Source organism: Aythya marila (genome assembly GCF_965140915.1).
Source record: "Aythya marila genome assembly, chromosome: 19".
Taxonomy (NCBI): Eukaryota; Metazoa; Chordata; class Aves; order Anseriformes; family Anatidae; genus Aythya; species Aythya marila.
This window is the reverse complement of record NC_139060.1, coordinates 7,661,112-7,681,662: the sequence shown is the minus strand read 5'-3', so window position 1 is coordinate 7,681,662 and position 20,551 is coordinate 7,661,112. Positions and strand designations below refer to the sequence as shown.

Here is a 20,551-nt window from a genome sequence, read left to right as displayed (position 1 = left end):
AGCAGCACCCTGGGTTTTGGTTGTGTGTAAGCGGGAGGTGCAATGCAGCGAGGCGGTGCTCGGATGTTTCCCATTTAAACGTTTCAGCAGGGACTCGACAGAAATGGGCCGTGGTGGCTGGGGATGGAGCTTCGTGACCCGCTCCAGCAGCATCTCGGGGCTGGATGCAGCCTGCTGGGGCCGTGACCCAAACTTACTGCCCCGTGAGGGCCATTAAATGCCTGAACTGTTGTGAGCCGGCCACCTCAGCACATTTCTTCCTGCACACATCTACCCTGCATCAATTAAGGTTGCCTTCAAAGACTGCCTTTTTTTTTCCTTTGTTTTCCCCAGCAGAGAAGCCTGTGATTTAAATCAAGCAACGTGCAGGCCAGGTGTCCCTTAATGAGGTTTGTGTAAGTCAGGGCTGAGGCACAGTCCTATATTTTGCTAGGAACACACCGTGTTGCTGAAACCCTTGTATTTATTCCGTGGTTTTGTGCAGAGGAGGACTGAAACTGGCACAATTCTGCTCTTTGCGTGAGATCAGATGTACAGAGAGATTGGTAATTCCCTCAGATTTATAGAGAGATCGCTGTTAGGGTAATTCCCTCTGTGCATCCTCCTGATTAGTTTGGTCACTGAGAGGTAAAGGACTGCAAACCACGGAGCAGCCGTGCAGAGGAGCCACCTTTCCAGCAGCACACAAAAGATAAGTGCGCGTCGAGGTTTGTTTGGCAACCTGGATTGTTAACCCCGTTTCCTTCGCCAAAGAAAACGGTTTAAAGTTCTGATCACAAGGCCCTTTGGGCTGTTCGTTTTGACGGAGCGTGCTCACAAAAACACAGCTGCCAATCAAGTTAATTGGCGACGAATAGCGAATGATGGAATGAAACCGCTCGAAAAAGGTTCTCGTGGCTAACTGCAGAGCAGAGCGCTGCCTGGGTCTTAGAGCAGCAGCCCACTGTTATCATTCTCACCAGCAGCAGTAAATCCTCTCCAATCCTTCCTTAAAACACTTCGTCCATGTAGGCTGTCAACATTAATCCGCCAACGGGAAAAAAAAAAATATGGATATAGAAAGAAACATTGCTTTAGGAATAGATCTGTGTTTTTGCACCACTTTGAAATGACCTTCCGGCCGTTTGGGGCCCGTTTGCTGCAGAAGATGGGTCTTTTGAGCAAGATTGGATCTTCCCTGGCTTTCTGTTGTGCCAAGCAACTTCACGGCGCTCAACAAATAGGTAGTGACACATCTGCCCAGAACAGTTACGTCACGGCTCAGATTCTAAATACCACGAATGAAATCTGTGAAACCTCGGGCTTTCGGTTAAGGAGTCACTGCCGTGGGCCACGCTGCCCTGTCTGAGGGTGGGCATCTCTTGCTCAGAGCCAGTGAATTCAGGGCCTTGCATTTCAGCAGTTGCTCGAGCCTTCGATTGTGGTGTAGCCTTCCTTTTCTTTTCATTCGTGTTTTGTTTCTTTTTCTTTCTGTGCTGTTTGTTTCATGTGATTTTATTTTCTGTTAGGAACAAACATTTTTAGCTTTTTCCTTTTCAGCTCCTGAACGGTCCTGCGAGAGCCCCTTCACAAAAGGGATATAGATTTTCTTGTTCTAAAAAGCTCTCTTCCAAAACTACAATATGAATGATAAAAATACATTTTAAACAATCCTAACAAACGAACAAAAAAAGTTCCCAACTCCTTGGCATTGTGATGTGGCTATGGGGAAAAATTACCTTGAAAAAAGCTGTGGCTTCTGTTGTCACTTCGCTGTTCGTTTTGTGCCCCCATACAAAAAAACTGTTCCTCCTTTGTGCGCGCTGTCCTTGCCAAAGCTTTGCTATTGTTCTGCAGGAGGATACCATGGAGGTGGAAGAGTTCTTGAAAGAAGCCGCAGTAATGAAGGAGATCAAGCATCCGAACTTGGTGCAATTATTAGGTAAGTGATAAATACCAAGCAGGGGGATTTGAACTTAAACCCTTGTGCAGTGATATGGATGTTAAGGAGCAGATAAGCTGCTTACCATACCAAGGCTTTAAATACAGACACTTATTGTCTGGCAAAATTCACAATTTGTACCAGTAATACATGATTTTTAATGATCTCTTCTCCCTAACGTTTTAATTTGCCAGAGCCTGAAGCAGGAAATTAAACCCCTCTGTTAACCAGTTCCACGCACAGCCCATTCCCTGTGCGAGCCCTGTATTTCCCCGTTAGAGGTGTAAATTGCCTTAGAAGACAAAATATTCAAACCAAACTTTGTCGTGGCCCTTAGGGGTGTGCACACGGGAACCTCCTTTCTACATCATCACGGAGTTCATGACGTACGGGAACCTGCTGGATTATCTGCGCGAGTGCAACCGGCAGGAGGTGAACGCGGTGGTGCTGCTGTACATGGCCACTCAGATCTCCTCAGCCATGGAGTACCTGGAGAAGAAAAACTTCATTCACAGGTAGGAAGGGCACTGAGCACCCCTGAATCTCAAGGTTTATTTTCAGATTATCCCAGTGCTGACTTCAGATGCAGTCCATGTCCCACATTTAACACGCTGCTGTGCTGCGTTCTCATCCCCTGCATTGACCTGTCTGTAGGATGACCTTCTAATTGGTTTTCTCTGTGCTTATTTTTTTCTTTTTTTGAAGCAGGTTAAAGACATATCAGTACTTTTATAGTTTGGACAAATGCCTTAGCTCTAAATGCTTCCTCAGGTAGCAGGCTCTTAATGGACCAGATAAGCCTCTGCTCTCCCTTGATTCCAACGGCCCTTAAGAACTGCTGCAGGCAGTTGGTGCTGCTGCATGTGGACAGGTGCTCAGAGCAAAGCCTCCCTCTTAGTGCCACCTCACCGTGTGTCCGTTCTCCTTTATCTTGCTTTTTTCAGCCCCTATGGGGACTGTTTTCCATTATTGACCAGATTGCATATTTGACTTTAATAAGCATCTTTGCAGTCTTAAAGTCCCAAAGACTCTGACCTTTAAGCGTGCTGCAATTACGGCTAGAGCTTCGCATTCTTCGTCTGTAGAAATGGCCTCCTAGCAATATAATGACACATCCTGTGCGAAGGTTTGAGAGTCACCGAGTTTAATACAAGATGTTCTCTGTGCCACAGCGTGACCTTTCCTACCCAATTAGCTGGAATATGAAATTAGCACGTGTTTTTTTATAGAGACAAATATGAAGATCGTGTGTAAAGTTCTAGGTCTTCCTCTAAGACATGCGTTGCCTTTGCTGCCTGAAAGGCTTGTTTAAATGCTTCTGTCAGTCAATAAAGTGAACGGTGATGCTGCAAATTAAATTTTTTCCACCCTTTGATTTGCTCTGTTGAAAGTATTTCATCCCTTCAGCCTGTAGGAAGTGAACTTTAAAAACTGCTTTGTGTGAATCCCATTTGTCTGCTCTCCTGTTCATTTCATTTCCCCTTATTTCTGATGACCCATTTATCTAAAATAAATAGTAGCATTTTTTCCTTATCAGCCACCCCCACACCCACCTACCCAATTATTTTAAGAGTGTTGTCACAATTCGCATCCATGAATTCAAACGCTGGGCTGTGACCTCATTTAATGAATCAGGAAGGAGGAGGAATTTGATTATGAAGAGGAGCTTTTATTTAGACACACATTGTAGTAATCAGCATTGATAAGAAGATACATTCAAAAACATAGTGGGAATTTAATGGACATCTACTAAGATGTACTTTTTAAAATCTACTCTGGCTGAGCAGAAGAAACAAACAAAAGAAACAGCAGAGGCTGCCTCACATTTGAAGAACATCTCACGCTTTCTGGTAGAATCAATTTTTAGTTCAATGTAACATAATCTGAAGAAGCGTTTTTAGTAAAACCCAGTATTAGGAGAAATGTAATTCTGCGCTTTACATTTTTATCCTCATCAAGCATTTCTGAGGGTGCTAACAGCACGTCTGTGGCAGGGAGGTGGCAAACGCGGCGTGTGCATCTCTCACCTGCCAGGGTGAAGGCAGGTGAAAAAATGTGGAGGAAAAGCTCGATTTGCTTATTGCTCAGTCTTTTAAAAATGTAAGTACTGATAGCAGAGACCACAATAGGTTTGAAAAGGCCAAAATCTCTCCTGTTGGAAGATGAGGGCTTTGAACTGAAAGGGTGAGAAGAAACTGTTGTCTTGCAGCTGCCCACGCAGGCTTTCTTCTGCCTCCTTGGCAAGGCAGCTGGGGTTGCTGCTTTTTCACCGAGCTGTCCATATGGTCACCGATGACATTTTTGTGTTGGCTGTGAAAACATTGCGTTGTAAGATGTGGTGTTCTTAGGAGGAAGGAGAGCATAGCTGGGGATTAAACCTGGTAGTCGAACAGGGACTGGAAGAAGAATTCTAGAGAGGGACTGGTGTTGTCTGGGGTGATGGAAGTGTTGGAGAGGTGGGCAAGAAGCGAGGCATCGCAACTACTTTAATTCAGCGCTCATCCTCAGCTATTGATAACTTGAGCACTGACATTTCTTAAAATTATTTTTATCCTGAGGGTGGCAGCTTTTATTGAAAGTGAGGGGGCTTCTTGAAGCTTTCACTTCACATTAAGAAAAAAAAAAAGTTTGGATGACAGTCTTACAAAGCCGGAATGGAAAATCACTTTACCTCTTGCACGTATGCAGAACTCCATAATTTCTGTGTAATACTCTGATCTAAATAATCACATGCAGGCCCAGGCTTCTTCGGGAACAGCAAGTTTCCTTGCTATTGCCAAAAGGGAGATGACAGACCACTCATTGCCTGGTTTTGTTCTCGTTTTTAGGGACCTCGCTGCCAGAAACTGCCTTGTAGGGGAGAACCACTTGGTGAAGGTGGCAGACTTTGGCCTGAGCAGGCTGATGACAGGCGACACGTACACTGCCCACGCTGGAGCAAAATTCCCAATCAAGTGGACTGCACCAGAAAGCCTGGCCTACAACAAGTTCTCCATTAAATCTGATGTCTGGGGTAAGAATTTTACGTACAAACAAATTGGGATTATAGCCTTGTGTAGCCTTCTGTTGCAGGGCTGTGCAATGAGTACACTGTGAAATGTTTCAGGAGAGAGCGCGTTCCCTGGCGTGAGCCGTGCTGTTCTGTGAGCTTGTCAGAGTTCAGGGATTAATCTCTGCAAATTCAGTCCTTGAGTGGAAAACTGAGGATGCAGACCTGGCTTTGTGTGTTTGAGTCGTTGGCAAGTATGAAAATAAAGGATGCTGTAGTGTTTAGAGAAATGTCTGGAATGGGGCTGGAGGGCACCAGTGCTGCTGACTTGATAGAGTCCTGGCACAGAGCTATGAAGCAATATATTGTGATATAGCCAGGAAGTTTCAAACTACTTTATGGAGGAAAGGGAGAATCTGGTTCATTTTTATGTTAAAAAATTATGTGTATATCTGTCTGGTGATAGCTCCGAGCTCGTCTTTCTGCATTTTAAAAGAATAATCTTTGGAATGAGATGAGCAGAAACAGAGAGAAAATTTGATGACAAATGGTTATTGAAGAGCCCTGAGGTGCTGGTGATAAGACTAGGCTTAGCTAAATGGAGCTAAATTCTATCAAATCTGACTGTAGAAAATTTCATTGTACTTTTTATCAGCCTTTCTTTGGATTTTATATCTCTGCCATAGCTGTTGGTCAAATTCTCAAAAGTGCCCAGTGACATAAGATAGAAGTTGGTGGGACTTGGTCCCAAGGGCACTTGAGAAATGTTATCCTGAGCATCTTTTATATTTATATATAAAAAGAGCAGACAGTAGGAAAGCAGCAGTGAAGTTTTCTGCAGATTGGAGGAAACGGTGCGGAGAAAGGCTTCATTTTGAAGGAACTTTTAGGGGACGACTGATAGAAAACCTTCCAGAGATGGCAGAGGACAACCCTGCTGAGGTCTGTGTGCTGAGCAAGGTGTTTCTCCTGCTCTGGGCTGGCATGGGATGGCGCTGGCCGTTGCTGGGTAGCTGCCACAGTCCTCAGGATGCTGCTGAATTGCTGGTGGGGCTGTAGGGATCCCTGTCATATTTAAACAGCGGAGTACTCGGGGAATTTCCGAAAGGATATTGGGTGTCTTTAATTAAGGTTAGTGTAACCTTGCAGAGCGGTGGATTAGGGGATCTGACTGGAGCACGCCAGCCATCCCCAGAGGCCACGGCTGCTGCTGGCCATGCCAGGGTTTGGATGCTTTTCACCTCGCTGCCTCGAGACAGAAATCAAAGAAAATTGTGCATAGAAGTGTCTAATGTAAATTGCCCTTGGTGGTGTTACCATGTAATGTGATGTGATTTCCTTACTTATGCAGAATTGTAATCGCTTTCTCTTCAGTTTGAGGCCAGAATAGGGTGACTGAACTAATTACATGCAGGTTGCTGAACTGGTGTTGAGTCTATTCTGCATGCCTGACTCCTGGGTTAGCTGCCTGACCCTGGCGCTGACCTGCACCGGGTTCTGGGACTTGAACGCCTCGCCTGGCTTCAAACCTTTTTGTGCTCTCCCTTTTGACTCTTCAGCTTTCCCCGTGACCAAAATATCTCACCCCCTCCATTGTCTCCTTCGTAGCAACTGCTGAAAATCTCCTCTCACTGCTGGGTCCCTGGTTTCCCCTCCAGTCTGCAGCTAAACAGGGGTGCCCCAAAAACCACCGAGCTATTAAAACGTGCGAGTCCTCTAGGGAGAGGCTGCAGATGAGAGGAGCTGTCAAATTGAGAGAGAGACTGCAGTGCAGCAGCGAAACAGTTTCAGCTAATCCACTGTGAAGTCTCTTAATTGTGCCTTTAATAGGACTTGAAGGATCTCAAGGCGTTCAGGTTTGAGACAACTGATACATTGAAAATTAGTCTAATTCTACCCTGTCATATCTCAGGAAACTCGTCTGTGCTGGTGACGAGGCTCGTTACGCTGCTTTAACATTTAAGCTGCTGCCGAGCATGGGATCTGAGCCACCCAGAGCTGGTTTAAGTGCAGCACTGTTTAGTGACTACTCCCACTAAACATCCTCTCGAATTGAAAATGAAAACAAAGCTTATCGATTTTTTTTTTTTCTTTCCCCCACTGCAGCTTTTGGTGTTCTGCTGTGGGAAATCGCGACCTACGGCATGTCCCCGTACCCCGGGATTGACCTGTCTCAAGTCTATGAGCTGTTGGAGAAAGACTACCGCATGGAGCGCCCTGAAGGCTGTCCTGAGAAAGTCTATGAGCTCATGAGAGCGTGTAAGTTTCCTCCAGCCCTGCAGATGGAAATGCTGCTGTTTAGCTCTGCAGAGACGCAGTAGGAGAGCCAGGATCTGGCCACACGCAGCCAGACACAAGAAGCCCTCTGCCAGTTGTGGTGGAGATGCAGAACTGTGCAGAAATGCTCGCTTCAGACCGCTTTCCCCAGAGGATGAAAGCAGTGCGAAGCCAGCCATCCTCTGCTGGGAGTACGTGGGCCTTCGGGAGGGGGTTGTTGTGCAGCTCAGTGTTTTCTGTCTCCTTTTTCCTGACAGCTTAACAAAAGACTTGTGCTCCAAGGGTGAAGCAGGAGTTTGTTAGGCTTCTTAAGGGACTGGCGTTGCTCTTCCACTGTGGCCTTTTGGTACAGGACTTCTGTAGTGCGATAGTTTTTTTTTCTTCCAGGGGTGCTCAGCACCTACTGTTACTCTGGCTCAGTGGTGCTTGCCGACACCCAGCACCCTTCAATCAGATTTCCACGTTGGTATTTTCTCTCGGCCATTTTATAAAAAGGGATCAGTGATAGCTGGCACCTCCTGGCGTTGTGTGACAAATGTCCAGCGCTGGTGGGCACTTCTGAGCCGTGGTGTTTTTGCAGGCTGGCAGTGGAGCCCCTCCGACAGGCCTTCCTTTGCTGAGATCCATCAGGCATTTGAGACGATGTTTCAGGAATCCAGCATATCGGACGGTAGGTCTTGGGGCAGGCAGCTCCAGGGATGGGACGGGGACACTCGTGTCCTTTACATGTAGCTTACAGACTGCTTTGTGGTGACACTCAGCCATGGGTTCCAGTGCCTGGTGTAAACGGTGTAGAAAGCAGCCACACACTCACGTGGGGGCTTCTTCTGGGTCTGATTTTAAAGGGCTGAACAACCTTAGGGAACTTCTGCTTGGTGGTGTTGGCTTTTCTTTTGTGTAATTAACTCTGAGCAGTATGATAGTTATTTATTCTGTCTGTTATAGTGATTTTTTTGTCGTCTGTGTATTGCAGAGGTGGAGAAGGAATTGGGAAAGAAGGGCATGAGGAGCGTCGTGAGCAATTTCCTCCAGGCCCCAGAGTTACCAACCAAAACACGAACGTCAAGGAGAGCTGCTGAAAGCAAAGATGCCAACGAGGGTTTGGAGACTGCACATGCTCGAGGCCAGGGGGAATGTGGTAGGTTTTAATTAAAGTCATTATTCCTGCAGGAAATACAGGGGGAAACAAAATGCACGTCCAGGTCTTCACCTAGGAAAAGCAGTGTCTAAAAGCAGGCGCCACCTTTGTGGATCAGTATTGTGCTTCTGGGTGACACGCTGCCGAGATCGCTTCGGGTTCAGAGCTCCTTTTCTCATTTTTTTTCACAGAAAGGAGGGCTGTTAATCCTGGGACCAGATACAAACACACAGCATCTGGGAGTGTGAATGCTTAGCTGGCTGAGGGACTGGCGCTATACCTGCCGTTGCTTAGAGAAGCCCTAGGAGTCGTTTTAACTTAATGGCTGTCTCCTACAGCTCCCCATAGACCAGAGCCTGAGCACAGAGCTCTCTGATCATATTCTCTTCCCATTCCCTGGTAGGAGCTATCAGTGGGATCTCCCACTGCATCCGAGTGCTGGAAATGTGCTGTGTTCAAGGCTCTTTACACTACGGCTCTGCATAATTTAAAGCAGGACGATTGCTCAGGTTTAGCAAGCCCCGTAAGAGAGGTTTCTTCAGTGTTTCATCGTAGCAGGTTTGTGCTCGTAGTGCTGAAGAGTATTACTCTTGGCATCTACCAAACAGAATTTCAGCAAGGGACAAGGAGATATTTACAGAATCTTCCATGAAATTAAACTCTATTCAATCAGTGTCTTCAAGCACTTACCTTCCATTTTGGGGTAATAAAAGCAGCGGTAAAACACTAAATTTATACAGAAGGTTTGTATCCAGATCGTTTGAAAAATAACAAGATAAAACAAAATACATTCTTTTTGCCAGCTTCTGGTAAGCACGCCTTACATGACCATTTATGTAACTGACCTTTTTTCTGTAATGACAAACTCACCTAGTAGCTCGTGTATCAGTAGCAAATGTACGTCTAGACAAAGGAAAAAAATAAAAAAAAATACAAGAAGGAATGTAAAATCTGGGAAAAAGAAAGTGTCAGTGACTTAAACAGAAAGGAAGGTTATTTACAGAAGGGCTTGGAAACACTGATTTATAAAGCAACTTAGTTTTCTAATGAAAATGAAAGGACTCTTCTGCTTCTTTTGTAAAAAGGTAAGAATAATGAGCACAGTATGCCCGTATTTTTTGTTGTAACTCAATTAATACAACACAGTGTTGAAGACCAGTGGTAAATCCAGCCTGCCATATATAGGAAATACAATTGCCTGCTATTACGAGCTTTGAAGTAAAATAACTTCATTTAAATACTTAAGGGCTTTGAAAGCTTCGAGTGCAGCAGGAATAATATGAATTTAACACTACGCTGGGAATTATTTCATTCTTTCTTGTGAAAAAAATATGTATTTCACACTGAAGCTTTATTGCTGATTCCTCTTCAGCTGTCAGTGTTTTCATAGCACGCCAGAGTCTGGAAGCCAAAACTTAGTGAAAGCTGCTGCTTTGCTCTGCTAAGAAGCATCCTCTTCCTCCCTGTCTCTGCTTCATCTCCCTCTGCTACCTGCTCGGGCTGTACACGTACCTGCCGCCCTAAAGGCATCCCTCTCTCGAATTAGCATGCCGTCGGAGTGCCTGACCTAGAATGAGACCCCCAGTCAGTCAAATGCAGAGCCCTTCAGGACTCTGTAAAAATTTATTATGAACCACTATTCATTTTTAAATACCTCTTGTAACTGGAGAAAGGGTCACCCCAGCATTTCCTCCTGGCGCGGTCCTGCTGAAGGAGGCTGTTATCCTCCCTTATTGTACAGAACTGACCGTCTTTGCGGCGCGGTGACCTGAAGCATTCAGCTGTCAAGGGATGTCTTGATTTCTGCTTGTGAAAAAAGTTATTTCCATTCCCCGTGAAGGCTGGTATCAGGGAAGGAGGTTAGGAGTATCAGAATCTAAATGAACGAGGAGCCTGGGGATTGAGGTGGGTTTGCGGAGATGTCCTATTAATTCAGAGGGTCAGCTGTTCCGAAGGCAGCAACAGCTTGGGGACCAAAGAAAAGGCCTCTTTATATTTATCTTCTCAGGATGAAGCTTAGACAACTCTCCGGATGCTAGGGTGGGAATCTGAACATAAGCAGTTGGTGTTTGGATGTTGCTGTTTAAATCAGAAGCCTACAGGGAAAGTCCTTTGGCAGCCAAGCCCTATATTGGCCACCTCAGGAAGGAGTGCTTGTAGGATTAGGCACCGCATTCATTCAGCCTAGGCTTCAGCGTAGCTGTGCTTGCTTTATTCCTGATCTGAAGCTGGCTTTCCTTGTGGAACCTGCACCTTTTTGGAGGTGCTGCGGTGGTTTGATCCTGGAAGCAACCAGCTCGTCCTGCCTGTTGAGGCGCAGCTCAGCAGCCTCTCTTCTTTCCCTTGCAGACCCTCTGGACCACGAGCCTGCCATTTCCCCCTTGCTCCCGCGGAAGGAGAGGGTGGCTCTGGAGAGCAGCTTGAACGAAGACGAGAGGCTGCTTCCGAAAGACAAGAAGCCCAACCTCTTCAGTGCCCTTATCAAGAAGAAGAAGAAGACTGCCCCTACCCCTCCGAAGCGGAGCAGCTCCTTCAGAGAGATGGACGGCCACTCGGACCGCAGGGCGGGCGGGGAGGAGGAGGGCAGGGATGCTGGCAACGGGGCTTTCACCGCGCCTCCCGCAGATGCAGGTGACCCCTCCAAATTTCAGGGCCCGAGCAACGGGGCCGGTGTCACCAACGGGGTCGTGGCCGGGAACTCCGGATTTTTATCTCCCCACTTACGGAAGAAGTCCAGCACGATGAGCATCAGTCGGGGGGTGGCTGGCGAGGAGGAGAGCAGTTCCAACTCCAGCAAGCGTTTCCTAAGGTCCTGCTCAGCCTCCTGCGTGCCCCACGGAGCCAAGGACACCGAGTGGAAATCCGTGACTCTGCCTCGGGATCTGCAGTCCACGGGACGCCAGTTTGATTCCTCCACTTTCGGGGGACACAAGAGCGAAAAGCCAGCGCTGCCTCGGAAGCGGGCAAACGAGGCCAAGACTGACGTTGCTGTCAGGGGGACGGTGACCCCTCCTCCACGGCTGCTTAAGAAAAACGAAGAGACCGGCGACGACGTCTTCAAAGACGCGGAGTCGAGTCCTGGCTCCAGCCCTCCGACTCTGACGCCGAAACTTGGCCGTAGGCAGCCTGCCGCCCCTCCTTCCTCCAGCGTGCTGCACAAGGACGATGGGGTCAAATCCAGTGCCTTAGGTACCACTGTGACAACGGACCAAGGTTCTGCTGCCAAACCCAACTCCGCTGGGTTTGCAGGTGCCAACAAGGCTTCTGAGGAGCCCCGGCTGAGGAGGCTCAAGCAGACCTCGGAGTCGGCAGGGAAGGACAAAGGGAAGTTAGCGAAGCTGAAGCCAGCCCCTCCGCTTCCCCTCTCTTCGTCCTCCGTCGGCAAGGCTGGAAAAGTGGCTCACAGCCCCAGCCACGAAGCAGCAGCAGATGCGGTGTCGGGTCCGAAATCCAAACAGTCGACTCAGGTTGCAGATGCTGCCAGCGGCGACGCCCTCAAGCCAAACCAGCCCGGGGAAGGCGTGAAGAAGCTGGGGATCCCCTCCGTACCAAAGCCACAGTCCTCCACCAAGCTGCTGCTGAGCACGGCCACCCCAGCTGCCTCCTCCTCCTCTGTGCCCTCCGCCCCAGGCGGGGAGCAGCCGTCGTCTACAGCCTTCATCCCTCTCATATCCACCAGGGTGTCCCTGCGGAAGACCCGACAGCCCCCGGAGAGGATCGCCAGCGGCACCATCACCAAAGGGGTGGTGCTGGAAAGCACGGAGGCTCTCCGGCTCGCCATCAGCAAGAACTCGGAACAAATGGCGAGCCACAGCACTGTCTTGGAGGCCGGCAAGAACCTCTACACCTTCTGCGTGAGCTACGTGGACTCCATTCAGCAGATGCGGAACAAATTTGCCTTTCGGGAGGCCATCAATAAGCTGGAGAACAACCTACGGGAGCTTCAGATCTGCCCAGCCACGGCTGGCAGTGGTCCTGCAGCCACCCAGGACTTTAGCAAACTTCTCAGTTCGGTGAAAGAAATCAGCGACATTGTTCAGAGGTAGCAGAAGCCAGGTTTAAAAAAAAAAAAAAACAACAAATAAATCACAGTGGGCCAAAGTCAACTGTTGAGAGAGTAACAGCGTGTGTGGACTGACAAAGGACTGGGGCGTTCAGGACAGGGCTGTGCAAAAGCCACAGGCTGTTTGTGCGTGCCCCAGCTCCAAAGAGCAGGGCTGTGCTCAAGAGGCACTTTCCACCCTCTTGGCCCAGATTCCCTGCGTTTCATTTACTCGTAATCGTCTTATCTGTGGAGTTCCTGCCTTGTGGACTACAAGTCTGAATGCTGATGTCACATCATGCCTTTTTATTAATATTTTATTGCTCTGGACGGACTGCTAAGACTGACGCCAGACTGATGGACACTGAGATGCCAGCCTCCTCAGGAGGACTTCCTACTGCATTTCCATGCCCTCCCTCTGCCCCGCTCCCAGGACTGGTGTTTGACTAGCAATATAACCATGGCGTGTCTCGGGAGAGTTGCAGCGTGTCCCCGAATCCGACATTTACCTGGCAGCAATGCAACACACCTGGAGCTTGGGGAGAGGAGGGGGGGGAGTCCTTAAGGTAACTTTTAAAAAGGCTAGAGTGCTACAAGTGATGTTTACCCAAATCCTTCCTCCGATTCCACCTGCTGCCCTCTGTATCTGTGTTTTCAGCATTTTCTGAACGTTGTTGAGCCCGGGTGAGTTGCTGGGGCTCCAAGCGTTGCAGCCAGCACCCGCTCACCTAGTGGCACGGGAGCCTGCCTGCAGGTCTCCCCGGCAGCGATATCGGACTGGAAAGGTCCAAAGAAGGACGTTGCTGCTGCCCTCTCGTTACACCCAGCGTTAATTGGGGTGGAGGGCTGCAGAGCAGGCCTGGGAGCAGTGGGCTGGTGCTGAGCAAGGCATCGCTCCGTCAGTGACGGGAGGGGATAGCTTAGGGTGAGTTCAAAGATACCACTGTGCCTCCAGCAGTTGCTTCAGTTGAGCTTGCGCATCGCGGATGGGCAAGAACTGCTGTTCCTCTAGGTGAATTTCCAGCCTTTTTTGTATGCTGTGAGCAGAGATGGGACCTGGTTTCTGTGCTCCTGTACAGCCCGGTGCTTTGCGGGGCCGCGGTGCTGCCCTTGCCAGCCCAGCGCCGGGTCCCCTCCAAGAGCTCAGCTGCCAGTGCTTAGGGGTTGAAACCATCGCTGCCTTCGTGCTTCGTTCCACCCAGCGTCGTACAAGGAGCTGTGAAGACTGCAGGCACCTCTCTTTGGGTAGGTCTCCCGAGGAAGCTGCCAGCAGGGCTCCTGGGCTTCCTTCCCAAGGTCCTGAAACCTTCCCGACTAACGCAGCACGACTGGGAACTAACTGTGACTCGTGACAATAGTGAAAGAACAAGGTTTAGGGCTATTAACAGTGCAATTTAACTCTTTAACAGTTCCAAACAAGAGAAAGAAAAAGAAAAAAAAAAAAAAAAAAGGCATTTTCTATGTCCTGTCCCCCTGTAACTCTTGTGGCCCCTCTTGTGTATCGGAAACACTAATTGCCTTCCATTGTATTTTATTCTGTTCTCTTTGGGACTGTTTGTTTTGTATATGATTTCCAGTAGTTCACTCTTGTGTGTTCACGCCACTTCTCGCCCTCACAGCCAGCCATGACTTAACACGTGACAAATGTTTAAAAGAAACTACACACTTCTGCCACAGGCTGCCTTTAAAATGTAAGGAAAAGAAAAAAAAAAAAAAGAAAAAAAAAAAAACAACTTGGACTGTCTCTTTCCTGGAGGTACTGTTTTTACTTTGATAACATATTGTGCCACTATATTATACATTTGTATCTCGTTATTACACACTTTTGTAGACTTGTCTTTTTTACAGTGTGTAAATAGCTCTGTCCTTCATCTCTGTGACACTTCGGGGGGTCGTTTCCCCCTTAACTCGGTCCGGTGCAGATGGTTTCTGTACGCGACTTCCAGTCCTGCCTCCTCTCTTTCCTCTCTTTTTCTTTTTTTTTTTTTTTTGATTTATTTTTTATTCCAGTTCTCTCTCGCGTAGTATATTTAAAAATAAATCAATGTTGAGGAAAACCCGTGTCTGTCTGTTAACAAATATTTTCAAACCCAGCTACCTCTGCTGGGAGCCCCCATCCCAAAAGGGTCGATCCCGGTGGAAGCAGCTCGCCGGGGCCCCTCGGAGCAGGCAGCAGCAGCTTTCCACGCTCTTTGATCCAGCTCTGAAAAGTCAGGAGAGGAAAAAAAAGACGCAGGGAATAAACTCTGCCATCACCTGCTTTGAGGCAAACGCTCTGCTGTTGTCTTGGGTTGGATGTAAATCGTAGATTTGGTTTTATACATTCTGTTAATTGCTCGTGGTCTGTGATCCTGCTGCCGTTGGTGGGCAGGTGTCTGTCTGAAATCTGGGAGCCGTCTTGTTTCCAAACACCCGTCGAAGGAGGGATCGGCTCTGGGTACCGAGCTGTGCTTCAAACCGGGCCCTCCGGCTGGCTACGTGGAGATGCTCACGAACAAAAGGGGATGAGAAGGAAACGAGGGCAGTGAGTGGTGTGCCTGAGGTCCTGCGGAGATGCCGAGTGATGTTTTGGGGTTGGTTACAACCCCTCTTGCCCCATTTCTAACCCCCAAAAAAAAACTCCCAGGTGAAATCTGACAGACAGGAACTTGGGGGCTCCCCAGGAGGCTCATCTGTGTTGGGCTGCTCCCAGGTCAGCCTGGAAAAGATGACAAGAAGCAGGAGGCTGCAGTTGGCAAGCGTAAATTACTCAACGGCCTGCACTTGGCAAGGCTCAAAACTTCTTCAGCCAGGTGGTGGTGGCTGATAAATGCGTGCTCGAAGCTGCAAGGGGCTCCTGGCTGGTTTGTGGCCGTGACCCATGGCAAAAAGCAGTGCCCAGGCTGCTCTTCGTCTGCGTCTCTGCCATAAAGACTGGTAGGTGGCAAATTTGGGGCTGGGGGAAGATGATGAGGGGACCTGTCCCTGAACACAACCGTCCTGGGGATCCCGACCCTGCTTGTGGGGGAACGGTGTGGGATGGCAGAGGTCGGGGGTCCTGGCTGGGGAAAGCCCTGGGACACGTGGGGTTGGGGATGGAGGAGCAGGATTCAGGGCTAAATTTAGCCACGTACAGTAGGAGTTGATTTAACAGATCGATGCATTTAACAGTTTGATTGCTCCAATTTTCAAGGCTATTGAGCTTGAAAGTGAGAGTGCTCCGGAGGAAAAATAGCTGTGTTTGTGTTTTTGTTTTGCTTTTTGTGTCTTTGAAATTACAATGTTCGCTCTTTTAAGTTTGCCTTTAATGTCATCCTGCTTTTTTTTTCCGACGAGCTGCTCGTCATAAGATGGGAAACGTGGTCAGTGCTCTGCGCTCAGGTCTTTTATCTCAACAGCTGAAGGAAGGCTGGCAGGGCAGGGATGCTGCAGGACAAGTGGCACTCAGGTGCATGGAGCTCTGCCCGCCCGGGGATGCTCTGGGGCCAGCTGAGAGCCTCTCCTTGCCGGGCAATAATCCCTCCACGATGAAAGGAGAGGAAAATGTGCCTGAGCTGTGTCAGAACTGCAGAGAGGATCGGGTGTGAGCGGGCTGCTGGTGGGCTGGGGGAGCGAGGCGCCCCCGGCACAGCCCTGGTGCCCCAAGAGGAGGCTTGGGGTGCTCTGCCACGGTGCTGGGAGACCCAGTTATGATGCAGCAGTGCCTGTTTTGGGTCCCCGGCACACAATTAAATCGGGTTCTGTCTCTACACAGCCTCCGCTGGGTTCCTGTGGTTTGCGTTGCACTCTCTGGCCCCTCTGCAGGGCTGCTCTGGGTCAGGGAGAGGCGAGGGGAGACCCAGGGCAGCCTCCGGGATGGAGCCCACGGGTGGAAATGGGGCTGGGGTGTCCTCAGGGCTGTACCCGGCCCAGGGGAGGGTAACGGGGAGCTTCACAGGGGGCTGAGCCCTTCTCCCATTCATTTCCATTCATTTTTACCCCTCCCTGGTCAAAGCGCCGGCTTTTACTTTTGGGTAAGTTGCAGGAAGGGGTTTGTGCCTCGCTCAGAGCCGGGCCATGCATGGGGAGCTTTCATCCTGCTGCTCCCAGCCCCTTCCCCACGACACCCAGCACTGCAGGGCCGGGGCTCTGCTGGCTCCCCAAACCTCCCCTGACCCCCCCCTTCAACAGCGCCGGGTAAAATTGATCAGTGCGCCTTTATTGACCATTTGTACACTCCAAAGAAAGGGGCGGGTGGAGGGAAAAAAAAAAAAAGAAACGTTGCCATAGAAACACTGATGGAGCTCCCCCCCTCCTGGTCCAGCTCCCCACCTCCTGCAGGGGGTCTGGAGGAGCCGAGGAGAGCCGGGAAATTTTGGGGTTGGGGGCCAGGCCGGGCTCAGCACCCCCCAGTGCCAAACACCAGCACCGAACCGCGGTGTCCTCCGCGTCCCTGCAAGCCTGGAGTCCTCTGCAGCCCCCAGGGCAGCCTGTCCCTCTGTCCGTCCATCCATCCGTCCGTCCATCCATCCTCCAGCGCCTGCCTGACCCACGGACAGCCTCCTCCTGCCGCTGGCAGCTCGTGCCGGCCCCGCGGCGCGGTGTTAAGTGCTGCCTGCCTGCTGGATATCACAATGCGCCTCTCGGAGACTGATTTTTTTATTTTTTTTCCCCCTTTCTTTTTTTTTTTTTTTTTTTCCTCCTCCAACCAAGTCCTGACACCGTCTTTGATTTTTTGAGGGCGCAATTTAGCGCTCGCAAGTGATCGCCCTGCTGCGTTTTCCGTGCCTGCGCTGAAATACTCGCGGTCGTTAGGCGCCCGACTTGCCCTCGGTGCCTGCGAGCCAGGGAGCCGGGCTGCTGATTGCGAATGTCTCTGCCTGCGGCGGCAGGCACAAGAGCAAACGGCGCTGTTGGCGTTGGCAGAGCTAAATCTGCCAAAAAGGAAAAAAAAAATTTAAAAAAAAAAAAAAAAAGGAGAAGGCAGGCGCTGAGGAGCTTGTTCTTCACGGCCGTGGGTGTGCGAGCTTTTTGGGGAGCTCTGTCCCCAGCCGTACCTTTGGCAGGGGGGGTTTTGGAGCGGCAGGGGTGGGGGCTTCAGCATCCCCGCGCCTGGAGGCTCCTGCAGCTGCTGGGCTGGGCAGGGGTGGCTGCGGGGAGTGGGGAAGGAAGGAGCCCGATTTTGGGGAAGGCCTCGGGGTGCCGGGATGGGGATGCTGGAGCTCGGTCATCGCCATGGCACCCGCTGGGGACGGGTCTCTGCGTTGGCTCGGGGCTGGCGATGCAGGGGCGGATTTGCCTGCTCCCGTGGGGATTTTTGAGGCTAAGAAAGATTTTCCTGAACCCCACTGCTTTGTCCTGGTTTGCAGGCAGGAGCTCTCCTAAGTGGCATCTTGACACGAAGCAGAATTTGCTGCTGGAGGGACTGCTGGCTGGCCGGTGCTGGGGACACCCCCGCTCCCGGCAGCCCCCCCGGGACTGTCCCCACACCCTCACCCCCCTGCCATCCTCCAGCCCCACTGCTCCCCAGCCTGGCACGGGCCGTGTCCCCGGGGAGGGGACGTGGGGCACCCTCCTCTTCCTCCCCTGGGGCTGGGGGAGCCGCCGTGGTGCCCCCCCCCATATTTCCCCACTGGAATCCCAACAGCAGCTCCTCCGCGGCGTCCTTCGGTCCGAGCAAACCCAGGCGAGGTGGCAGGAGAGGAGGGGACGCGGCACACCTCCCGGGGCTCCCTCCAGGAGGTGCGCGGGGGGGTCAAACCCTCACCCTCACCTCCCGAATCGGAAGGTGAAGCCGCCTTTCTTCCTGCTGTAGCCGCTGAGCTCCTCGGCCAGGTTCCCCAGGGTGCCCCCTCGCTTCTCGCCCCCGGCCGCCAGCGGTGCGGGACCCTCCTGCCTGCCTGGCCTCCCCCGGGGACCCCCACTCCACGTGCCGGAGCCCCGCAGCTCCCGGGCGATGCCGAGCAGGGTGCTCAGCTCCTCGCTTCGCCTCCGCTTCGGATTTGGCCACCAGCAGGGACCGGGGGCCTCGACCAACTCTTCTCGGCAGCCGGGCTGGAGCGCGGGTCCCTCGGCGGGGTGCCAGGGCTGCTGCGGCTCGCCGGGGGGGAAGCAGGCCCCCAGGGTCAGCAGGAAGAGGCAGGACAGCGAGGAGGGTGCTCTCATCTGGGGGAAGCACAGCGAGGGAGGGATGCGGTGAATAACGCGGCGTCCTCGGGTCTCGTGGCCGCAGAAGGGCTGCGGACGGGTGGCACGCGCTCCCCGCCCCGCTCTGCGTGAGTATCGCCTGCCCTCGTCCTGATACAGAGCAGCCCCCCCCAAAAATCTGCCGCAGGACCTGCCAGAAAACCCCTCCGGCTCCTCCAAGCCTGCTGGGGGGGCCGCTCTGCACCCCCGTCTCCTCCCGACCCCGCTCCCCTTGGTGGCAGCGGCCCCGTGCCCCCAAATTGCAGCCCCGCAGCTCCTGCCCCGGGCTCGGGCCGTGAGCGGGGCCGGTGGCAGCCGCAGCCTCCTGCTGCTCTTCGAGGCACCGCGGGGAGGGCTTTAAGTGCCTTCACCTCAGCACCGCTCTGCTCCAAATGCGCCGCTCCCACCCGCGGCGCCCCGATAATGCAGGGGAAGGTGCTCGCCACCCCCTGCTTTATGGGGCCGGGGGCGCCCCGCAGGCAGCAGGGTGGGCTGAGCAGCGCAGGGGTGACCTTCAGCACCGGCAGGGCTCCTCCGCCGCCCCCTTCCTCCTGCTGTAAAAGCTCAGAGAGGGGAAGTGGCGTTTTTGTTTTCTGCGTTTTCTTTCCTTTTTTTGTTTTTCTCGCAGGAGATGTTGCCTTAAAAGTCACCGCTGGCGATGGGGGCTGGGATCCCTGCCCCTTCTGTGCAGCACGGGTGGCCGTGGGTGCTCGGCTCTCCTGCCGCGGGCCCCACTGAACCCAAACCCGGCTCCCCGACCCACCCTGCTTTGCTTTGGGGTGCTCCGTGGCCTCACCCGCACCTTGCCATTGCTTTGGTCTCTCCTAGAATGAAGCCAAACCACTCCGGGAAGCCACCATGAGGTGCACCAACCCCAACCCCATCCCCATCCCCATCCCCTCCTGGGGGCTGCCTGCCACTCACCTTCTGCCTCGGGCGATGCCCAGCGCCTGGCCCCGCTCTGCGCCACCCCAGCACCTGCCCGGACTGAGCCGTCCGGCCCCGCTCCTCTCCCCATTAAATACCCGCGGGTGCTAATTGCTGGCAGCGCATACCAGAGGCCGGGAGGCTGGCGGGGAGGTGGCTGCAGAGGCGGCCGGGGGCACGGGGGGGACGCTGATGAACGCGCCGCCTTCGTGCGCTGCCTCGTTTGGGGGGGAGGCTGAGCGGGAGCAGGGCTCTCCCTTGGCTTTGATGCAGCGGCGATGCTGGTGTGCAGCAGGGGCTGGTTGGGGACACGAGTGTCCCCCACCCCTGGGGCTGTGCGTGCTCACCTGGGGCTGTTGGAGGTCCCGGAGGTGTGTGCAGACCCCACGGGGTGCGTGGGCACCGGTGGAGGCCCCCAAAGCCCCCAGGTGGAAACGCACCAAGCGCCCTCCTCGGCCCCGGTGCCAGGACGTGGTCCCAGCAGGGCTGGGTTCCTCCTCCCCCGATGAACCACAGCAGCTCAGCACCATCTCCCCCCGGGCTCAGCAGCGGGCTCGGGGTCCCTGTGGGGTTTCAAAGGGCTGCCTGGTCCCTCTGTGGGGCTGGGACCCACCCGATGGCACCGCAGGGAGGTGGCCCCGCAGCGCGAGGTGGGCACGGAGGCGGAGACGCGGGGTAACGATGAGTTCCTTTTATTAAGGAGTTCCCAAAGTCCACACGGACGGCGCTGGACACCACGCACACACGATGGAGACTTCACGGCACGGCAAAACAACACGACCCCACGGGGAGGGAGGTGGCGAGGCGCCGGCCCCGCGAGCCACCCGCGCTGCCCCTTCCCGTCCCCAGCACGAGGCCGTGGCCGTGCCGTCCCCCCACTGCGTCCCCGCTGCCCCCCGGCCACCCCGTGGTAATCCTGGGGAATCCGGCACCTTGGGTGGTGCCATCCAAACCAAACTCGTCGGGAGTCCTGGCTGAGACGGGCGGTTACACGGGGAAGTGCTACTGACACGCTGCGCACACCACGGCCCCTCCCCAGCCCCCAGGAGCTCCCCACGATGGGGACACCGAGCGTGGGCTCCGGATCCTTCTCCCTGGAGGCAAACGCTATAA

The 20,551-nt window shown here is 52.4% G+C and overlaps 2 protein-coding genes across 3 annotated transcripts in view; one reads left to right on the top strand and one right to left on the bottom strand.

Moving 5' to 3' along the window:
* ABL1 (ABL proto-oncogene 1, non-receptor tyrosine kinase) overlaps positions 1 to 14,100 on the top strand; it is a 69,512-nt gene extending 55,412 nt beyond the window's left edge. For both annotated transcript variants that reach the window (XM_082775682.1, XM_082775683.1), the window contains exons 5-11: positions 1,837 to 1,921; positions 2,259 to 2,436; positions 4,750 to 4,934; positions 7,017 to 7,169; positions 7,768 to 7,857; positions 8,161 to 8,325; positions 10,675 to 14,100. In XM_082775682.1, coding sequence (XP_082631808.1) covers positions 1,837 to 1,921; positions 2,259 to 2,436; positions 4,750 to 4,934; positions 7,017 to 7,169; positions 7,768 to 7,857; positions 8,161 to 8,325; positions 10,675 to 12,371 — 2,553 coding nt within the window. In that variant the 3' untranslated portion in view covers positions 12,372 to 14,100. The remainder of the gene's footprint in view (positions 1 to 1,836; positions 1,922 to 2,258; positions 2,437 to 4,749; positions 4,935 to 7,016; positions 7,170 to 7,767; positions 7,858 to 8,160; positions 8,326 to 10,674) is intronic.
* A 3,994-nt stretch (positions 14,101 to 18,094) lies between these two features.
* QRFP (pyroglutamylated RFamide peptide) lies at positions 18,095 to 18,490 on the bottom strand (the record flags this gene model as incomplete). Its single annotated transcript, XM_082775996.1, has 1 exon — positions 18,095 to 18,490. The coding sequence occupies one exon, from the start codon at positions 18,488 to 18,490 to the stop codon at positions 18,095 to 18,097; it is 396 nt and encodes a 131-aa protein (XP_082632122.1).
* Positions 18,491 to 20,551: the final 2,061 nt, after the last annotated feature.